Genomic DNA, 22,521 nt, shown 5'->3' on the forward strand with positions numbered 1-22,521 from the left:
TGCCCCTAAAAAAAACAAACATGTGTGAACCGGAAAAATCACAAAAAGAAAGAGCACACGATTGGTCAAAAACTACAAATCCCACAATTATCTGGCCTCAACAATAACAGTAGTTAGTGTAAGTAAGGGAGAGTGGAGCTGTAGGTGAAAAGAGGAAACAACGCCACGTCTGGTCCTGTTCTATGTTGTTCGTTCACACCGTCACCGTTTATTCGTTACGTCCGCGGTGTAAAAGGCCGTGACGCAAAGACGCGATTAGGCGCGAGACGCGATTAGGCGCGAGACGCGGTAGACGCGACTTTTTTTTTTTTGCGACGCTACACGCGATTGTTTTATGGCGACGGGACCTTCGCGTCTTCGTCCTTTTCATCGTGTTTGGTGGGAAGACCCGCAAGGGGCTTCCCACCAAACACGAGGAACGCTTTTTTTTCGCTCGAGTTTATACGCGCGACCAAACGCGAGATACGCGAGAAATGCGATTTATCGCTCGTTTTGACTTTGTGTAAATTCGCGTCTTCACGAGCCCGCCCATTTTCACTACAACAACAACATTTCTGCTCTCACCAACCATGGTTGAGGTCACAACGCTGCTGTAGCTGCTCTGGAAGAGTTCCAGCTGATGAGCTACAGAGACTTTAGAGTCTAAAGGAGCAGTGCGTCGCTGTGTCGGACTGTTTGGATTTAATGAAGAAGCTGCACAGAGTCAGGTGAGCAGAAGCTCAGGACAAACACTTCGCTCCGGGACATAATGTAGCTACACCTCACATGTTCTTGTCTTTTACCTCAGGGAGATTAAGGTAGTGTCTGTTTCCACTTTCCCTCCGATCTCGGCAGCTTCCCTCTGCTAGTTTGTGTGTGTGAGGCTAAACTGCGTGCGTGTGTGGTTTGTGTACAAACTGAACACTGCCTCTGATTGGCTTAGCATGAAACCTTACTCTGCCTCAACCAATCATCATCACTTATGCGGTTGTCTCGTCCCTCCCTCCTCCCCCCTCCCCTCACCAAAGGAGAGGAGGAAAAAACAACAACAGTTTAGCAGCTTCTGTGTCTGAGATGAGATGAGCCAAGTCGGAGGACAACGGCTTCACTGAGTAGTTTGTAACGCGCCTCATTTAATTGTCGGTAACGGTAACGGCGTTGTAACGGTGGAAATAGTAATTAGTTAGATTACTAGTTACTGAAAAAGATAACGCCGTTAGTAACGCCGTTTATTTTAACGCCGTTATTCCCATCACTGTTTATTCATGATAACTATTCACTGTATTATTCACTGTATTTGTATTATTGCACTTATTGTATTCAGTATCTTTTATCCTTCTTTAGCCTGACCAGGGACAAAGACTGCAAATTAGCTGAAGCTAGACGTCTTGTATGCATCGTATTTTTCATTATTTGTGGCAATGTTGTATGTATCGTCCCTGTTAAATAAACATTAAAATACATTAAAAAATTATTATTATTATTATTATTATTATTATTATTATTATTATTATTATTATTATTATTATTATTATTATTATTATTATGTAATAATAATGGCATTAATGTGTGGGGGCTGTAGTATCATATCTGACCTGTGGCGGCGCTGTTGCTACGTCACCGTGTTGGCTAACTTGGCTTCAGTAACAGAAGAAGTGGAGTTTGAGCAGCGTTGGGCGCGTTGTTGTTGTTGCTGCTGCTGCGACAGTTTCACTGGTGTGTTGTTGTTGTGGACGCTGCTGACAGGTACAGTCAGAGCCAACAGCTCCGTTTCACCTGTAATGAAGGTTTTTATTTGATGTCTTGTGTTATTGTTGCTGTTTAACGGGCGGTTCGGGTCATTCAGAGTGAGCTAGCTGGCTGTTAGCAGGTTAGCATCCTCTTCTTGGACCGTTCACTGTCAACGGAGCTGCTGGCTGTTGAGCTAAGTTAGTTAGCCTGGCTGCTAGCATGACATAACGTCACTTGCAGCACTGAGAGAGGGTTTTTACATGAAAACAAACTTCTAAATCAACTTATTGAGTAGGATATTGATGATTTCTATCAGTAACAACCAGTCCATCAATGCTAATGTTAGCTGTTAGGTGGTTAGCTAGCTGTGCTCTAATGCTGCTGCTGTCACTGCAGGAAGCATCAGGAGCTCCAGACTCTTAATGGAAAACTTTATTACTTAATAATATATATAATTAATATATGTTGTTATTGTTTTTCTTGTATATTCAGTGGTGTAGTCTGTGTGATACTCGGGTATACTCAGTATACCCACTGAAAGTGCATTAATATTTCAGTATACCCACTACAAATTTGGTCTACCAGCAGAACTGAAATCAGACCCAACTCTATTTAGCATTTTGAAACCCAGGTTAAAAACATTGATGTTTTCATGTGAGCTCTTTTAAAGAACTTTAAATCCTAATCTTGGATTGGCACTGTAAATCCTCTTAATTGTTTTTAATACAAATCAATATTTCATGCTGCAAACTCATATTTTATGTTCTATTTTAGTCTAGTTTTTATATACTATGTTTTGTTTTTATGTAAAGCACATTGACTAAAATAGAGCATAATATATATATAATTAATAATATATGTTGTTATTCCAGCTGCCTGAGCCATGAGTGAGTTCAGGATCCACCACGATGTGAACGAGCTGCTGAGCCTGCTCCACGTCCGGGGAGGAGATGGAGCAGAGGGCTACATAGACCTGCTGCAGAAACACAGGACTCCCTACGTCACCACCACTGTCTCTGCTCACAGCGCCAAGGTGGGACATATATAAAACTTTAATACAGAATATGAGAATATAAAAGTCCTGTAACATGAGAAAATTGACTGTAATGTCCCGATGATTCTCCTGATGAGAACAATTGTAGGGACCACTGGACAACAAGGCGTGGTTGTTAGAAATCAAGACAATATTTGGAAGATAGCAGAACAGTTTTTATTCCTGTGCCATTAAGGAGCTGAACCGTAATCTTAAGGACAAATACACTTTAATAATAACAGGTCTTGCAATCCTTCCCCTCTAAATGTGCAATATCTTTTTATGTTTTCACTACTAGTATTTTCTTGTCTTCTCTTGTGCTATTACATGTTATTATATGTTGTACCATGATTCGATAGCAACGTAAATGTCATTGAAATGTCATCTATCTATCTATCTATCTATCTATCTATCTATCTATCTATCTATCTATCTATCTATCTATCTATCTATCTATCTTTGTGAGACTGTTTTCAGCTTCTTTTATTATTACATTTCTGTGACATATAAAATGTGAATTTTAGATTGTTAAAATGCCCTGCAGATATTTTTTTGTCCTGAAAATTACCTGTGGAAAGAAGAAGCCTGAGAAAGTCTCACATAGACGGCAGCAATGTGTGTGACATGTGCGTTATGTCATTTAGATATAAATTAGCCAGTAGTGTTGTGGTTCTCAAGACCAGTCTTAGTCTCAAGAGACCACGTTTTCAAGGTCTCAGTCTCGATCGAGCTGGACTCAGGGTTTTTTCTCAAGTCCACAGCTGCAGTGACATCTTTTATCTCGACCACAACGCTGTCAGCCAGTGATGTGTAACAAGCAGAAAAGCTAGAGACTGTAAATCGGCTCTGACCGTCGTCACAGTCTGTAACTGTGAATGTGATTTCTCATTCTCACACCTCTTGTGTTTCTTACTGTTGATTTTCACTTCATAATAATTGTTTTCAGGTCAAATTAGCCGAGTTCTCTAAAACCCCTGAGGACTTTTTGAGGAAGTACGAAGAGCTCAAGTCCAAAAATGTGCGCAACCTCGACCCACTGGTCTATCTGCTCTCCAAACTGTGTGAGGACAAAGAGGTAACGAATCCCTAATGAGCTCAGAATTATTTATTATTTAGACACATTTGTCTATTTCATATTTATTCACTGGTTTCACAAATATGAAATAATAATAATCTCTTTGTTGTGATGCTCTTGCAGACGCTGCAGTTTCTGCAGCAGAACGCCAAAGAGCGGTCGGAGTCGTCGGCCAACACGACGTCCACCACGACCACCAGCTACACGCTGCCTCAGACCAGCACCAAGATGTCCATGCAGGAGCTGGACGAGCTGCGGAAGAAGCTCGGCAACGTGACGGCCAGCTCCAACGCTCCTCTGGTGAGCAGCTGCTTACATCAGATCCACCGGGTCCAGGTTCGATTCTCCCCATCGATCACTGTAGAATGAATCAGTTTGTAATCTCTCTCCTGTAGCCCGCCGAGGTGACGAGGAAGATGCTGAGGGACAAACACAACAAGAAGAACCCGACGCAGCCCAACCCGGTGTTTCCTAACTGGGTGTACGACCGTCCCGCTCTCGTCGGAGACTTCATCACCAGCCCCAGTCCTCAGGGAGATCCACCTGTGGCCATCGGTAAGTCCAGGCTCCAGACTAACTTTCTTTACCAGGAGCTCAGTGCCCCCCTGCCCCCCCCCCCCCAACTTAAAGGGATAGTTCACCCAAAAATCAAATTTCACTCATTATCTAACTCCCCCTCATGTCGACTAAGGGCTGGGAGAAGTTTCAGAGTCCTCCGTGGCTTCTCTGAGTTACAGGGGGTCTCGGCGTAGCAGTGCATGTCCATATAACGGTTGCAAATGGATACCAACTGTCTTCGTAACAAAAAGACACACCAAAAAACATCCAAATACCTCCATGCTGCTCGTATGTAATGTCCGTCTTGTATTGAAGCCCCGAAATGTGAAATTGTTCCGAAAAAAATTAAATAAGTCTATATTTCAAGCTTGTTTGCAGCGGAAGCTCCTCTTCCTGGTCCGTCCAAATCTCACGCAATTTGCACCGGCGTCAGTAATCGCACTGACGACAGTTGGTATCCATTTGCAACCGTTATATGGACATGCACTGCTACGCCGAGACCCCCTGTAACTCAGAGAAGCCACGGAGGACTCTGAAACTTCTCCCAGCCCTTAGTCGACATGAGGGGGAGTTAGATAATGAGTGAAATTTGATTTTTGGGTGAACTATTCCTTTAACATTTTAGGAGCGCAAGCAGAAAATTTAGGGACGCACACACACTGTAAATCAACTTGCAGAGCAAATATTCACATTTCCTTTTCTTTCATGATCCTTACACACATCATCAGCCTGACGCCTGGGAGTCGATTCTTCCTCGTTTCACCAGTGTTAAAAGAAAAACAGCAAATTTATTTCAGGGTTCCCACGTGTCCTGGAAAACCTGGAAAATGGTTGACCAATTGGAAATTGAGAAAAATAGTCAAATGTCCTGGAAAAGCTTGAGTTGTCCTGGAAAATTATTATTTTATCACATCATGACATCAGCTACCAGAGCTCTGTTTGACTTTTCAGACCCCACCAAGGATTTCTTCCCCAAAGAAGTTCCTAGCGAGAAAACTAGCGACATTGAGCTGATGAGTGTTTCCAGTATTGGACCCTGTTGTCTTCTCTGATGAAGGACAGATAGATAGGGACAGAGAGCTGTTTTAGGTGTGGTTTTAAAACAAAAATAACATGTTTTTGCGTTGTTCTATGATAAATTTGTCTTAATTTCTAAGCATGTAAGATATTATTTCATTGATAAGTAAGAGCCAAAGACTGCACAGCTTTAAATCAGACTTCTGGGAGAGAGAATGAGATTGGTTTGGTTAGCTTTTGCAAGGCAGCAGCTATTCTTCCTGGGGTCTTTTCTTTTAATTTCAAGTGACAATACAAACCAACCCGCAAACGACACATACTTAATACACAGAAAACAAAGAACACATACAGAAGTCACATACTTAATGCAAACAAAACATCCAAAACGAACACCAAACATAAAAATTACCAGCTCCTACATTGAATCATTATAAAACAGAGAGGGGAATAAACATAGAAACAAAAACTGGTTAAATGTACAAAATAAGCTACAACAGTCGAGAACACTTCTCCAAAGCATGAATGGGAAAATGATTTCAAGAGAAGAGTGGGAACCCTGAAGTAGATGAAACATTTACTTGCACACTCTCAAACTTCAGGGTCAGTAAGTCTGGTCGACACCTCAGGTTTAATCTCAGAGAGTTCCTTCGATGCTCCAGTCAGTGACCGTGTCGTCTCCTGTGGCCGTCGTCAGGTACGATGCCCATGGCAACGCAGGAACAAGCTCTGGTGGAGGATCTGCTGTTCGTCCTGATCGGGGTCGACGGGCGAGACATCACAGCTCAGCCGGTGCTGGGGAGACAGAACCGCTCCTTCATCGTCGACGCCACTCTGGACATGTCCATCAAAGAGCTGGTCAACAGGATTTTACCGGTCGCATCGTATTACTCCACAATAACACGGTGAGTGTGTCAGTGTCAGTTGTAAATGTTTTATTTTTAATGATTTCTTTTCTACTCCTATATTTAAAGGGACATTGTGTAACTTCTCCTGTTATCTGTTCACGAAAATCGATTATTTGGTTCTTCAGTCTGTTTTTCATTAATCAGTAATCCCCCCCATCAACAAAGTGAAGTGTTCCTTTCAGCTCTGAATGAGCCGTTCATATCATTCATATCTACATGGAGCGGGTAAGCTCGGTGCTGCTGCCATGTGGTGTCTCCATGTTTTTACGTTCAGTTGCACTGATGCTGCATTCACCTGCAGTCGGGCAGACGGCCGTCGCTAACAAACCAGATGTCATTTTAGTCACAGAAGTCCAGAGAAAGCCGGTAAAACAATACCACATCGCCATGACAACATATTGTCACGTGTATTGTTTTGCCTCGTGCTGACGGACCACTTGTTTACATAGAGGCTTGTTTATGCCGTTACGTGCAGCGGCTGTCGTCCGTCTGCCGTCTGCCCAATTTTACGTGAATGCAGCATGAAAAATACGACTGAGTTGCTTGTGATATACAACCGCAACGCTAGATGGGAGGAATTCCTACACAATGTCCCTTTAATTACCGTTTAATTTTGTTGGTTGTGGTCTTTTTTCCCGGTGTAGTTTCTTCTTTTAATGTTTGTTTTTTCCTATATTGTAAAAATGCTGAAGAGTAGCTTCATTTGCTCAATTTGCTTTGTAGGACAGGCACAAATATAAACGTTACATTATACTACCTTGTTGACAATGTTTATAGTGTTGACTGTCTGAATAAAAGACAGAATCAGGATCAGTGTACCGACTGATACACTATCTGACTGTCACAGAAGAAGTGTTGATTGGCTGTCGACTGTTTTCTCAGTTTCATCGAGGAGAAGTCGTCCTTCGAGTACGGCCAGGTGAACCACGCGCTGACGGCGGCCATGAGGACGCTGATGAAGGAATACCTGATCCTGGTCACGCAGCTGGAGCACCTGCAGCGCCAGGGCCTGCTCTCCCTGCAGAAGCTCTGGTTCTACATCCAGCCCACCATGAGGACCATGGAGATCCTGGCCTCCATCGGTACGAGACTAACAACCATTTTCTTACCACTGAAGTTTGTTAGACACCAACTCCTCCTCCACATTGGAGTCAGCAACATAGTTACAGCTTTATGTGATCAATAACATTAATATGATATAATTTGACTGTCACTAAAAATGGATCTTCTGTTATTCTTCTATTGTTTTATCAGATATTAACTCAGTTGTGTAAAACAAGAAGACAGAAGTTACATCTTCTTATTCCTCATGAAGCTAAATATTTAATATGAGCAGATTCAACTTTTCTTGTCTGTTTTATTGTTATTTATTGCGATAAATTGAAATATAAAAGATTTCTGACCCGTTTTGTTCTTAAATGTATATATAAACAGCTACACAAATGCAGGTTGATAATGTCTGATCTCTGATGAGCAGTTATGAAAACATACAGTATGTTGATGTGTTTCCTCCACATGAACAGCAGTTGTTACGTTTCTCCACCAGAGGGCGCTGTGACCCAGGTGGAGACGAGCTCAGCTGTTCATTTTTACTGCAGCTGAGCATCATCTTTAATAAAACACAATAAAACAACATGTTTTATTGTAGATAAGATTCTTTTATTTAATAATATATATAATAAAAACGTCCGTCAGTTTCAGCTCCATGTTTCAAACACAGATGCAGTTCATTAAACGTCTCTTCATTAAACGTCTCTGCTTTGATAAAATGAAATGTAATGTAATGACCTCTCTCTTCTGTCTTGACAGCGTCCTCCGTGGACAAAGGCGAGTGTATGGGCGGCTCGACGCTCAGTCTGCTCCACGACCGAACCTTCAACTACACGGGCGACAGCCAAGCCCAGGAGCTGTGTCTCTACCTCACTAAAGCCGCCAGCGTCCCGTACTTCGAGATCCTGGAGAAGTGGATCTACAGAGGCATCATCAGGGACCCGTACAGGTGCAGCTCAGAGTCTCAGAGAATTAGAAACATGTACGTCGTCTGTGTTGAAGTTTGGTTTAATACGTGTAGTTCTGTCCCGGCAGTGAGTTCATGGTGGAGGAGCACGAGCTGCAGAAAGAGAAGATCCAGGAGGATTACAACGACAAGTACTGGGACCAGAGATACACCATCGTCCAGCATCGTATTCCCTCCTTCCTGCAGAAGATGGCAGATAAAATATTAAGCACAGGTGAACAATTCAATTCAATTCAATTCAACTTTATTTATATAAAGCGCATTTCATGCACAAGGCAGACTCAATGTGCTTCACAGTTACAGGTGTCAGGCATGAAAATCACTCACCTTTCGGCGAAATTCGCCGTTTTGAAACCAAAATAGATGACCTACGTGACCCTCAAAAAGTATTAAAAAGTCTTCTCACGATTTTATAAAGTCTTACATTTTGAAGGTATTTTTTCTGAATTAGCTGTCCAAGAGTTTGAGTCCTAAAAACATTGTAAAAGTGTATGAATGTATTCATTTTATTAAAAAACAAAGATGAACCGGTACATAAAAAAGAAAAGAAGAATGTTTTTTGAGAGTTGAGCAATGTTTTTTTTTTTTCTTTTGATAAACTTTGCCTTTGATTTATTATCCCAGCCTATTTTGAATTCTGTTGTATCATAGTGGTCTATAGTCTTTATCACAAACTAAAACTGTTCAGTTAAAAGTGTCACCGATGTAAATGGTTACAGCTTGAAGTGGCGGTGAGGTGTTGAAAAATATTGAGAAGGTCTTGAAAAAGTCTTAAAAAGGTTTTAGAATTAACTTCCAGATTCCTGTATTTACCCTGTTTAAGAGTCTGTTAGAAGATCTAAATCTCCCTGATCAACCTTGTATGTAGGTAAATACCTGAACGTGGTGCGGGAGTGCGGCCGCGATGTGACGTGTCCCGACGCGAAGGAGGTGCTGTACACGCTGAAGGAGCGAGCCTACGTGGAGCAGATAGAAAAAGCCTACAACTACGCCAGCAAGGTGCTGCTGGACTTCCTGATGGAGGAGAAGGAGCTGGTGTCGCGTCTCAGGTAACCAAGGTTACACGTGATAATAACACCATATTCTGCTGTTTTAAATTAACATACAGGAATATTCTCTTCTGCTTATATCTGACTTTTTTTCTCCTATTTGTTTTAGTTGATTATTTATATATATATACATTTTTACCAGATGACATGCAGGTAGGGATGTCACGATTATAAATTTTCTTGGTACGATTATTGTCAGATAAATAATCATGGTACTACAATTATAATGATTATTATGCATTAATTAATTTCTATGAATCAACACTATGAATGTGTAAAATCAAATATAATCAAAATATAACTTATAATTACTCATTGTTTAAACAAAATATGTAAAGTATCTATTAATATATGACTAATTATTAATCCCCCAGTGGAAGTGTTTGAAACATTCAGGTTATAAATTGTCATATATGCCAAATGTTTACGCTTATTTTAGTCGTTTTTGTTTTTAAATTACAAATGACATGCTAACATTTAAATTCCTACCAATTCAATGTTACGTTAAGTTAAATGGACCAGTATCTGTGCATTTGCCTTTATTTTGGCGCCACATCTGCCGATATGGTTCTTCCGACATAATCTTTTTTGGAAAGTGACGGTATTTAGGAATCTTTACGATAAATTAATTGTGGCGTTTAATACCACGATGAATTGTGAAAACAAGTAATCGTGACATCCCACTATACATGCAGGCATGCCGTACATATTCTAGCTATAGGGATGTATGTGTATAAGTTATTTTCTTTCATTTTTCTTATCCAACAAATTATTTTGGACGAATGATGTACCAAGTTCAAAAATCAATAGATATGTGATATGAAAAAACAAAAAACAAAAACACCAGATTAATTTCAGGCTCATTATCGCCCCTGTTGTGTTGTTTCCACCAGGTCCATTAAACACTACTTCCTGATGGACAAGGGCGATTTCTTCGTGCACTTCATGGACCTGACGGAGGAGGAGCTGAAGAAGCCGGTGGACGACATCGTTCCTCCCAGACTGGAGGCGCTGCTGGAGCTGGCGCTGAGGATGAGCACGGCCAACACCGACCCCTTCAAAGACGACCTCAAGGTCAGTGCAGATCAGATTTATTATTCATTATTGATCCGGTTGTTGTTGTAAATATGAACCAATGCTGCAGCTGGATTTGACTCGAAAAACCCGATGAGGCGTTGGTGCAACTTATTGTTCTGATCCTGTTCTGTTTCTATGATGAACAGTAGATGAATTAAAGCTGCTGTGATCAACATTATATTAATATTAACCTGTGATTAAATAAGAGATGAGATCATATCAGATAATTATTAACTAACTCCACAGTAAATCTGCAGAAAATGTGAAAAAAAGATAAATACTAAAGTTATAACAATAGTATGTATAAAATGACATGGCAGCAGATGAGTGATAGATAAATGGACTTGTTAAACTGTGACAGAGGAAACATCTTTCACCTCAGTGTTTCAGTTTCCTGGCTGCAAATTTTGGTTTCCTATTTTTTTGTTTTGTTTAAAAGGTGTGAAAACTCTTGTTTGTTTCATTTCCTGTGCATTAAGAAATAGGCCTGCATCCAAGTTAATACCTTTTATTCTCTCATTTGTAAACAAGAGCATTCAAAGAACAGAAATCCTAACTCTGTGGTAAAGACAATGCAGTGAGTCACTCTGACCAACAGATCTCTCTCAATCCCATTTGAAATTGCAGCAAATGATTTTAGGTTCATTCTTATTTTAGGCTATGGAAGCACTAGCAGCAGCCTTACAATGAAACCCGAATATTAAAATGAATAAAACGTTAAAATTTGAATACTTAAGAGAAGGACTACATGTTTGAGTGGAGGAGGAAATAAAGTGTTTGTTCTGTGGTCGAGGTCGTTGCTCCTTCACCTTCAGCTTCTTGTTCTGGATTAAACGTGACTTTCATCCACTAAATGATGAGTTCACAGTAAATTTACAGTGTCCAGTTTCATCATGAAGCCTGGTTCGTGTCTCATGTTCGTAAATCCCCTTGAAATTCTTAAGAAATAATCTGTAATGTTCCGGTGAAGTGGAGTGAAGTGGAGGGAAGTGAAGTGCCGTCGTCATCCTTCACTCACAGATTATGTCACGCTCTGTTAGTCACATCCATTAATGCCTGGACTTCCTGCCCCCCCCCCCCCCCTCTCTCTGCACAGATCGACCTGATGCCTCATGATGTCATCACTCAGCTGCTGCGGGTGTTGGCCATCGAAACCAAACAGGAGAAGGCGATCATCAACGCCGACTCGACGGACGCGGCCCTCAGCGGGCTGGAGGCCTTCTCCTTCGACTACATCGTCAAGTGGCCGCTGTCGCTCATCATCAACAGGTTTCTTTACAAAGTTCATTATAGAAATAAATTAAACCACATAACAGCAAAATCCAAACATGTTGAACAACAGAAACATCTTAAATCAACATTTTGCAAAAAAGAAAATGAAAATAAAAGTGATTTAAAAGCATAATAAGGGATAAAACAATATAAATTATCTTTTTATGCAGAAATAACTTGAGATGTTACCTCTGTAGAGGCAGCTTGTATTCATTTTTAATCTTGTCTTGTGATTATTATGTTATGTTTTAACTAATACTACTGTTTTTATCTGCTACTTCTGTTCAGTTCTCTTGGATTTAAATGACTTTGAGTTGCATTTTTTCGATTTCACGATGCACCCACTTTATTCACACACACAACAAAAATCATAGTTGGCTTGATAGTCACAAGGTGTGTGAACTGGTCTCCTAGGGAAGCTAACTGAAGCTTGTGGTAGGAGCCATTTACATACATTAGACATAGATTAGACACACATTGTAAACACATTTACATGCACATGACACTTACATACATTTAACATACTACATACAACACAACATACACTTAACATACAGTTTGTGATCCCGGGATGTACATTATATATATATATGAGTTTAGCAATTGTTCCTTTAGATGACGTTTAAACAAGGAGATAGATCGTGATGTTTTGAATTTTATGAATGAAAGATGCTATATAGAGATTTAAAGGAAGTTAGAGTTGGTCACAGAGCTCCAGAGTGTCGGAGGTCACTCATCATCATGAGCAGCGTTGACCCCGAGGTCACCAGCCGACCTCTGACCTCAGACTTCCTCAGACTTCCTTTAGAGCTGTAACTTTAGGCAGAGCCGTTAAAAATCAGTCTGACAGGGAGTCGGTGAAGAAGTTTTTGATGTTGGAGATTAGGGATGTCACGATTATAAATTTTCTTGGTACAATTATTGTCAGAGAAATAATCACGGTATTACGATTATCACAATTATTATGCATTAATTAAGTTCACAACACTATGAATGTGTAAAATCGAATATAGTCAAAATATAATTACATTACTAATTGTTTACACAAAATATTTCAAGTATCTATTAATATGACCAATTATCAACCCCCCAGGGGAATCGTTTGGAATAATCGGGTCATAAATCAGTGTTTCCCATTAATTAAAGAGACTGTGGCGGGCCGCCACAGTCTCTTTAGGGCCCGCCACAGTCTCTCACAGAAAAAAACATTTTTTTGGAAAAAAAAAAAAAAATATATATATATTTTTTTCAAATTTTTTTTTTTCTCACGTGTGTCTACGTGCGGTGCGCCCGCACGCGAGCGAGGCGGCAGTTTGAGAGGCTGACTGGCGGAGATGAGAGCTGGTGAAACGCTAGCATGGTTATTTAAAACACCATCTCTGATCTCTGCCTGCACATAGATACACAGACACGGGCGCACGCTAAATGCGCTATATCGCGCTAATTGCTCAGCTGCAGCGCTATATCGCCCCCCCGTCGGACCAACGACCCATCTCACCCCCCCCCCCCCCCCCCCCCCCCCCCCCGTCGGTTGCGCCATGGTCTCCTGAAATCCTGTGGGAAACACTGCATAAATTGTCATCAATACGTTTATTTTAATCGTTTTTTGTTTTGTTTTGTTGTTGTTTTTTAAATACAAATGACATGCTAACATTTAAATTCCTACCAATTCAATGTTACCTTAGTTAAATGGACCAGTATCTGTGCATTTACCTTTATTTTGGCGCCACATCTGCCGATATTCTGACATAATCTTTTTTGGGAAGTGACGGTATTTAGGAATCTTTACAATTAAAGCAGAAGTAAGCGGTATTTTTGTGTTAATATAAGTCTTAAATAGTTATATCTTCCGACAGCAATCACTTACATAGAGTGTTTGGACTGAAACTCTCAGTCCCTCTGCTCTGCTCTGAGCTGAGGAGAAAACTTTTCTCGTATCCTACAAGTTTTATCCAATGAGGAGAGAGAACGGCATGCAGGGCTGTGTGTGCAGCCAAGGGATGCGCCTGAATGTGGTGACGTAGGGATGAGGACCAATAGATCCATGACGAGGGCGGGGGCTGCTAACTCCATCGGCTGACAAGACGTTATGGTGCGTTCAAGGCAACCCGTAACTCGTGTTTTTCCGTCCTGTGAAGTCGTACCAGTTCGATCTGGTACGAGTTCACGGGTCAGAAGTTACGAGTGGCCGTTATAGTGACTTTCACAGGTAAAACAGGTCGGAAAAACACGAGTGGGTTGCCTGGAACGCTACAAAGTCGTAAGTCGTGACTTGAAGCTGTAATTTACGGTTTCAAAAGCCTGCCTGGAACGCAGCATTAGCCAAAACGACCGGACCACTCACTTCTGCTTTAAGTAATTGTGGCGTTTAATACCAAGATTAATTGTGAAAACAAGTAATGGTGACATCCCTATTGGAGATATTTTTGAAACAAAGGAACGTGAATGAAGTTCATTGTTGGTTCTGATCTCAACGACCTTTAGATCTCTGACCTTGTTGGTGTTTTCTTGTGTTTTGCAGGAAAGCCCTGACGAGGTACCAGATGTTGTTCAGACACATGTTCTTCTGTAAACATGTGGAGCGGCTGCTGTGCAACGTGTGGATCAGCAACAAGGACTTCAAGGAGTACTCGTTACACTCGGCCAAGTGGTGAGTGTGAACCGACCATTTAAAGGAGAATTCCGGTCATTTCTGACCCCTAAATCGTTGTCCTGATGGTCACCCAGTGTTGGGGGTCGAGCAAAAAACGCGACTAAAATTGATGCAGGCAAACCGGAGTTACACCATGGCTACCCGGCGCTAGGGATAGCCACAACGCTAAACTATGGGGGCAATTTTTTTCAACCACAACAAACACTCAGAAAACAATCAAATATCTCTGGTACATGACTGGAATCCTTAGAGACACCACTGAACTCATATAGTGTACAGTATAAACAGTATAAACTTTGTGTTTTTGCATGTAGCCACTCACCTCAGATAGCCCAACTCTGAAACATCCTGGAAAGACATTACTATCCGATCGCAGAAAAAAACACAAAGTTTATACTGTTTATACCGGTTTATACTGTACAGTTTATGAGTTCAGTGGTGTGTCATAAGGATTCGAGTCATGTACCATAGATCAGTGGTTCTCAACTGGTGGGTCGGGACCCAAAACTGGGTTGCGGACCTGTTCTGGATGGGTCGCGGACAGCTGGGCAAAAAAAAGTAAATATTTAATGCACATCTGATGTTGGACATGTCTTTTATTTTGAAATATAACTTATTTTGAAAGGCACACGAGACACGTGAACACATGCAGTTGTAATGATCCTCCTCAGTTTCTTATTATTTGCTCTGAATGCAAAGATATCAGTTTCTTATTAACGTGGCCTGAATGCAGTGAATCTTGTTTTGTTTTGTGGGTCTTTATTTTGTGCAATTTGATATTTATTCACTTTTGTGAACATGCTCTGAATGCAGAGATGCATTAGAAGTCAAATACATCGTTTTGTTAGTCTCCATTTTGTGCAGTTTGATATATCTTTGTTCACTTCCGTACATGCAGTTGTCATGGTCCCCCTCAGTTTCATTCATGTGCTCTGAAATGCACTTTGCTCAATAAAGAGCAAAATTAGTTTTTAAAAGGCTTTTTTTTTTTTTTTTTTTTTATCTTGATTTGAATTCTATAAAAGTGGGTCGCAACTTATGACCATGGGAAAATGTGGGTCCCAGAGTGAGACTAGCTGAGAACCCCTGCCATAGATATTTGATTGTTTTTTGAGTGTTTGTTGTGGTTGAAAGAATTGCCGAACGATTTAGGGGTCAAAAATGGCCGGAATTCTCCTTTAACGGGAGCAAGTCGTCTTCCTCCTCCTCCTCCTTGCGCTCATGCTTCATCCTCCTCTCTGCAGGTTCTCCGCCGCCTTCGCCCTTCGACAGCGGATGCTCAACTTTGTGCAGAACATCCAGTACTACATGATGTTCGAGGTGATGGAGCCGACGTGGCACGTCATGGAGAACAACCTGAAGACGGTGAGTTGGTGCTCAAACTCTGGATGTTTGTGTCTCATGTGAGTCGCTCTTCACGCTCCTCTCTCTCCCTCTCTCCCTCTCTGTGTCCAGGCGTCGAACATCGATGACGTGCTCTGTCATCACACCAGTTTCCTTGACAACTGCCTGAAGGACTGCATGCTGACCAACCCCGAGCTCCTGCGGATCTTCTCCAAGCTCATGTCCGTCTGCGTCATGTTCACCAGCTGCATGCAGGTTTGTCTTAGAGACGGAGATCTTCCTGGAAATGAATGAATGAATGAATGAATGAATGAATGAATGGTCACACAACACCAACATCAAAAATCAATCAACCGTTTTGCATGAACAGTTTAGCCAGCACATGTTATACATAACTGCAACCATACAAATCATCATACCGTGACCGAAAAGGCCAGAGGCTCATGTTAACCTCTCCTATACACTCCATAAAATTAGATTACTAAGAATATCAACAATACAAAATAATACGACGAAAAGAATCATTACTGTAATTTATAGTTATTAATTATTTTACATTTTAAGGCTTTCATAAAACGCAACGAAGAACGACATAACTTCAACTCATCACTGAGCTTATTCCACATTTTAACTCCCAAGACTGAAACACATTTGTATTCTACATTAGTTCTCACTTTGCACATTTCGAAAATCAACAACCCTCTTAAATTATAGTTTCCTTCTCTTGATTTAAATGATTTAAAAATGATTTCCATTGTGTTTAAGAACACAATATCTGAAAATGTGTTTTCAGATTGTTTTCACTTTGTTTATTATTCTAATTACTCTTTTTTGAAGTTTAGTTATAGGGTCTATGTTTGTTTTATATACATTTCCCCAGACCTCAACACAGTATGTCAAATATGGGAGTATAAGATTTAAGATATAGGAATAAATATGGGAATGATCCAGAGCAGTTTCTTCCTCAGAATAAAAGGTTTGTTGGTTTGCTTCCTGTTGCAGCGTTTCACTCAGAGCATGAGGCTGGAGCGTCTTTCTCGGGAACAGGGAACCATGGACGGTCCTCCCACTCAGGGCGAACTCGCCGAGGAAGCGGAGAAGAAGAGGTTAACCACAAAGGTATTTCACAACAATCTCCCGCCGCCGCCGCCGCTGCTGTGACCTTCTGCCCCCTTGAATGAACCGATATCTGAACAAGAAAGCGCTGAGTAGAGTTTCACAAACACGTTATGAAACTGAATCCAGAGAAAATGTTGAAAACTGCTCCCCAGCTGCAGTTTTTCTGCTGTTTAACTCATCTCTTCTCTCTGTGGTTGCAGTTTTTAGGCGAGCACGCCGACACGCTGCAGTCGGACGCCGGCTTGGAAGCCACCATCATTAAGTTCGACAGTAACTTCAGCACGTTGCTGCTGGACCTGCTGGACAAGCTGAGCATCTACAGCACCAACGACTGTGAACACAGCATGATCAGCATCATCTACAGGTACGACCGAAGCTCCACGGAGACGAGTCACTGTCAGGGGTCAATGTCAGGGCCGATCCAGGTGTTATTGATTATGAACTGATATGGATTATGTCATTTTCACTGTTTTCACAAATTAAAGGTAAATCTGTGAGTCTCCAGCTGATCACATTTTATTTAACCTTTATTTAACCAGGCGAAATCAATTAAGAACATGTTCTTATTTACAATTTACATGATTGATTTAACGCGATCTACTTGACAGTTTTAGTCGTCAGAGTTTAGATCAAGCAGCTCGTGAAAACTAAGATATGCTCCATGTCTTTTTTTCTTACAATTTATTTATTTAAAATTTTCAAACAAAGTACAATATTTCAGAGTCAATACCATTAACATTAGGTATTAAATCCCCCCCATGGACTAGAGTGTGGATAAAAAAGATAATAGTAATACCCTAGCCCTAACCCTAACCCTAGTAATAATTATAATAATAAAAATGATAACAATAACAACGACAATAATAATACGGTAATTAAAAAAAAAACAATAAAGATGAGGAAAAGATGAATAAATAAACAAAAATAAAATAACAATGAAACAAATTAAGTTACAACAACAGTAATAACCCATACTCACATCCATAGAAAGTGCACTATGCTCCATCTGTTATTTAATGTGTCAGCTACATATTTAATCATCATTCTGGTAAATAGAGGAAGAAGAAAAAGAAGAAGACACTTTATTTATATAGCACATTTCCAGTCAGAGACAACTCAATGTGTTTCATACACAAATAAGCAAAGCAGTATACAGAAATATAAAAATACAAATATATTGCACAGATATAAACCGAGATAAGTATGTTGGTGACTGGAGACTGGTCTATGGGTAAGAGAGTGCGAAAAGAAATGTCTTGAGTCTGTTTTTTTTTAAATACTGATGGTTTGGCTGCTTCTAATATTGTGAGGGAGGGAATTCCACTTTTTGGGGGCGTTTTTTTTTGTCCTTGGAGGTCACCGTCACTTTGCCGACGGGAGCGAGTGAGCGCTGCAAACTAGAAACTGAACGTTAGATATCACGGTTTTCCTCCCGTATTACACACTGGACCTATAAATGATTTTTGGGAAATTCCAGTAAACAAGCGACTGCAGTAGTCGAGTCTGGCTGTGACAAATGCATGAATAAGTTTCTGAATTTATTTGACAGGGAACTACGGATTTTTTAGATATTTTTAAGATGGAAAAAAGGAAGATCTCGTGATATTATTGTGATGGTGGAAGTTAAGGTCAGCATCAAGATTTCTGGCATATTCTGTGTTATTGAGAGAGAGGGATTCAAGGTCAGCTGTGATTTTTTTTTTTTATTATTTCTTTTTGGTTTTGGGCCTAGTATAATAATTTTTTAATAAGTTTTATCGTTAAGTCAAAGGAAGTCGTGATTCATCCAATTGTTGATGTCCCTTGATGCAACCAGTTAATGAAGCTATGGGGCTCAGATCATCGGGGGAGTTTTGTATTTTGTGTTTTTTAAAATATGACCAAGGATAAGCAGCTATAGATTGAATAGGAGTGGACCGAGAATTGAGCCTTGTGGAACGCCACGGGTCAGAGGGAATCTGTCGGATGAGAAATGGTCAATGGATACAAAACAATTCTCTAGTGTCCAATAGATATGAGGATAGTCAGCTGAAAACAGGACCAGATGATCCCATCCAGTTATGAAGACTGTTCAGAAGGATGTGGTGAACAATGGTGTCAAATGCTGCACTTAAATCAAAATAAAACTAAATAAGAAAGACTCAAACTGGAATCTGGACTCCACAACATTTCACATAAACCTGTGAAACTGAACAATGCATTTAAAGGGATAGTTCAGCCAAAATTCAAATTTCACTCATTATCTCCTCCCCCTCATGTGGACTAAGGGCTGGGAGAAGTTTCAGAGTCCTCCGTGGCTTCTCTGAGTTACAGGGGGTCTCGGCGTAGCAGTGCATGTCCATATAATGGTTGCGAATGGATACCACTTTTCTTTGTCCAAAAAGACACACCAAAAAACATCCAAATACCTCCATGCTGCTCGTCTGTAATGTCCCTCTTGTATTGAAGCCCCAACATGAGAAATTGTTCCGAAAAAAAATTAATAAGTCTATATTTTAAGCTTGTTTGTAGCGGAAGCTCCCAGTGTCTCATTTCACTGCTCTGCCTGTGTCAGTGCAAATCTCACGTGATTTGAGACTGAGACACTGGGAGGATTTAATTTTTTTTGGAACAATTTCTCATGTTGGGGCTTCAATACAAGAGGGACATTACAGACGAGCACTATGGAGGTATTTGGATGTTTTTTGGTGTGTCTTTTTGGACAGTAAGGAAGTAAAGTGAGCTCCGTTCGCTACCGTCATATGGACATGCAGTGCTGCGCTGAGCCCCGCTGTAACTCAGAGAAGGCACGGAGGACTCTGAAACTTCTCCCAGCCCTTAGTCCACATGAGGGTGAGTAGATAATGAGTGAAATTTGAATTTTGGGTGAACTATCCCTTTAAACTAGAGGTCGATCGTTCACCCTCCACCGGTTGTATATCCAGGCTACGTCACCAGATCTCCACACAGAGACAGTGAAGGTAACACCGCAGTGAACCTGAGATCATTTATATTTAAACACAGGCAGCTCCACATTAAAGCTGCTGCTGCGAAAACTAAACACTAAAATAAACTGCGTCCTGCGTCGAAGCCGAGCTGAGGAGGTTCTCTGCTCTCTGTGTTGTTGTCGTCGTTTTCAACAACAGGATATGGCGAGGGACAAGAGAGGTTATTGTGATGAAAATGTGTTGCTGCTGTGACTGAGCTGACTGGACCGTTGACTCAGTCACCTGATTAATCAGCTTCCTCCTGCTCCAAACTACTGTGATTGTATCAGCCCTGTAAAAAAAAAAACCTCTATCTAGTGTCCACCTCTAATTCAAACACACCATGATGTGCTATTTGTAATATTATAAATTATTCATATTAATCACTGTGCATGATGTAATAATCCTTTAAAGCTGCACTGACTCTCTGGAGCTTAGTATCCGTCTTTTAGCTCATTACATCAGTTCGGCCTGAAAACAAACTGCTCTCATCAGACTCGTTTCCTGCTGCTGCTGCTGCTAAAAAGTTAATGGAGACTCAAAAGCAAAGAGTGGGAGTTTAACATCGTGTGAGCTGGATGTCAAACAAGCAGCTGTTTTTGATCTTATAAGGTGGTAAAAATGTGGCCAAAAAAAAATCACTTTTAAAGGGATAGTTCAACATTTTGGCAAAATGGCCCATTGCCGCAATCCCTATAGTCATATAGCAGTAGGTTTGTTACCTTTAATTGTCGGTGCAAGCTGTTTTTAGAACGGCGGAGCAGAGCCGTGAGCTGCTCAGAGCTACACTACGGAGGCTCATATCATGGGATTTCTTGGTTTCCCTCATCAAACTCATCAATACACACAATCCAACAACTCCACAACGCTCTGGTGGACAAGTTGTGACCTGCACATTCACCACGCTATGAGATAATAACACAACGTTACCAGACAGAGTTGTTTTAGAGGGAAATTCATGCAAAACCGCTGATGCACGTTGCCTTCAGGGACAGTTTTTCATCAAGCAGTCTCTGTATTTGCGTTGTGGAGTTGTTGGATTGTGTATTTGATGAGTTTGATGAGGGAAACCAAGAAATCCCATGAGCCTCCGTATAGCGTAGCTCTGAGCAGCTCACGGCTCTGCTCCGCCGTTCTAAAAATAGCTTGCACCGACAATTAAAAGTAACAAACCTACTGCTATGACTATAGGGATTACTGTATATGGCAATGGGCCAATTTGCCAAAATGTTGAACTATCCCTTTAAAGGTGATAATGTTGTTGACATCTTTGAAAATTAAACTATTTTCTGACATTTCAGGCTGGATTTCAACGGCTTCTACACGGAGCGCCTGGAGCGGATGGCCATCGAGCGCAGTCAGAAAGCAGCAGCGTAGCAGCATCGTCCTGTTTTAACAAACCACCCAGCAATAAAGACGTCCTGCCCATCAGTCCCTACGCTACGCCGACCGCCCAGATTATCACCATAGAAAACATCAGCTGTCAGTCCAAGAGCTGATAACGTCAGTCAGTGTGTATATTATATATGATGTTCTGTATGAAATGTAGAGTTAAAAGCCTCCCTGTTTTTTCAGCGTCATTTCAAAGCTACACGTGTAAATTTAAAGAACTGTTTATTCTGCTCTGACACTCCTTATTATGGGTAACTTATTGTACCTGTACAGTGGAAATGTATGTTTGTATCGCACTTCATTAAAACTAAACTTTACTGAACGGGTTTGGGTTCCTGACCTCTGATTTCACTGGAAGAGATGTCGATCTTTTTGAGATGGGTTACGTCATTTCCATTTTTATTGTGAGTATTTTATTATATCAGGATGCACTTAATCCCTTTGGTCACTTCTCAGCTGAACATTATGAGTTATTGGATCATTCATTTGATAGTTTGCAGATGCAAAAAGTTGTGTCAAGTTAACTGAACTCAACCAGACTCACTCGAATTTCAAAATAAAAGCATGGAAGCATTTCCTAAAGTGGTCATTACAAGTGTTTGTGTTTTCTACAGTATTTTACAGAAAATAAATCTAAACACAAGTTAAAGTTTCTGTTTCTCTACAGGAGGAGTCCATTGTATATAATGTAAATGTTTTTAGGTTTTTTTAAGTAGAAAAACACAATATTGGTCTACACACTCAGTGTCCCTAATGATGTTTAGAAATACATGGTGAGAAGAATCAACTAAATCAATAATGCTTACATAAAACAACACTTATAGGATAACGAAAAAGGTGATAAACATGATTAAAAAGTAATAAAAAAGTAATAAACAAAAGGGACATTACACTCAGATATTAAAGACAGGGAAAAGAGTGGTAATTTTTTTTTAAACAATGTTTTACCTCATTAAAACATTTAATATTTTTGATTTTCCCAAATGTCAAACTGTTTCCCCTCTTGTGTAATCAAGATTGGGAAATAAACGAAACAGGTGCCACTTTGAAAACAAGTTAAACATCTTTAAACGTAAGTCCATATCCTAATTTTATTTGTTTGTGGCGATAAATCATTCTGTTATTTTTTAAAACGCTGTACGTTTTGTTTTACAGCAAGGGTGTCAAACATGCGGCCCGTGGGCCAGAACCGGCCCTGCAGAGGGTCCAATCCGGCCCTAAGGATGAATTTGTCAAGTGTGAAAATTTGAAATTGCACATATTTTTATCAAGAAATTTCAGGTGGTTTATGTAATATAATAATATGTTTTGTAAAAGGATAGTTCAGTAACTGT

General features: G+C 40.5%; 1 protein-coding gene across 1 annotated transcript; it reads left to right on the forward strand.

Moving 5' to 3' along the window:
• The first annotated feature begins 1,634 nt into the window (after window positions 1-1,634).
• On the forward strand, window positions 1,635-21,488 carry tubgcp2 (tubulin gamma complex component 2). Its single transcript, XM_083994378.1, has 18 exons — window positions 1,635-1,725; window positions 2,583-2,743; window positions 3,690-3,818; window positions 3,942-4,118; window positions 4,214-4,373; window positions 6,088-6,295; window positions 7,181-7,380; window positions 8,108-8,297; window positions 8,384-8,529; window positions 9,184-9,364; window positions 10,258-10,438; window positions 11,538-11,710; window positions 14,235-14,363; window positions 15,611-15,731; window positions 15,822-15,965; window positions 16,713-16,829; window positions 17,030-17,193; window positions 21,097-21,488. Exons 2-18 carry the CDS (start codon window positions 2,594-2,596, stop codon window positions 21,170-21,172), a joined length of 2,646 nt encoding a protein of 881 aa, XP_083850504.1. The 5' UTR covers window positions 1,635-1,725; window positions 2,583-2,593; the 3' UTR covers window positions 21,173-21,488.
• The last annotated feature ends 1,033 nt before the right edge of the window (window positions 21,489-22,521 follow it).

This window comes from Trachurus trachurus (assembly GCF_905171665.1).
Source record: "Trachurus trachurus genome assembly, chromosome: 19".
Lineage (NCBI taxonomy): Eukaryota > Metazoa > Chordata > Actinopteri > Carangiformes > Carangidae > Trachurus > Trachurus trachurus.

Bases quoted from the DNA above. Each gene is read 5' to 3' on its own strand.
- tubgcp2 (XM_083994378.1), top strand. From the start codon at position 2,594: ATGAGTGAGTTCAGGATCCACCACGATGTGAACGAGCTGCTGAGCCTG. The intron at 3,819-3,941 runs GTAACGAATCCC...ATGCTCTTGCAG, and splicing joins AACTGTGTGAGGACAAAGAG to ACGCTGCAGTTTCTGCAGCA. The intron at 8,530-9,183 runs GTGAACAATTCA...CCTTGTATGTAG, and splicing joins AGATAAAATATTAAGCACAG to GTAAATACCTGAACGTGGTG.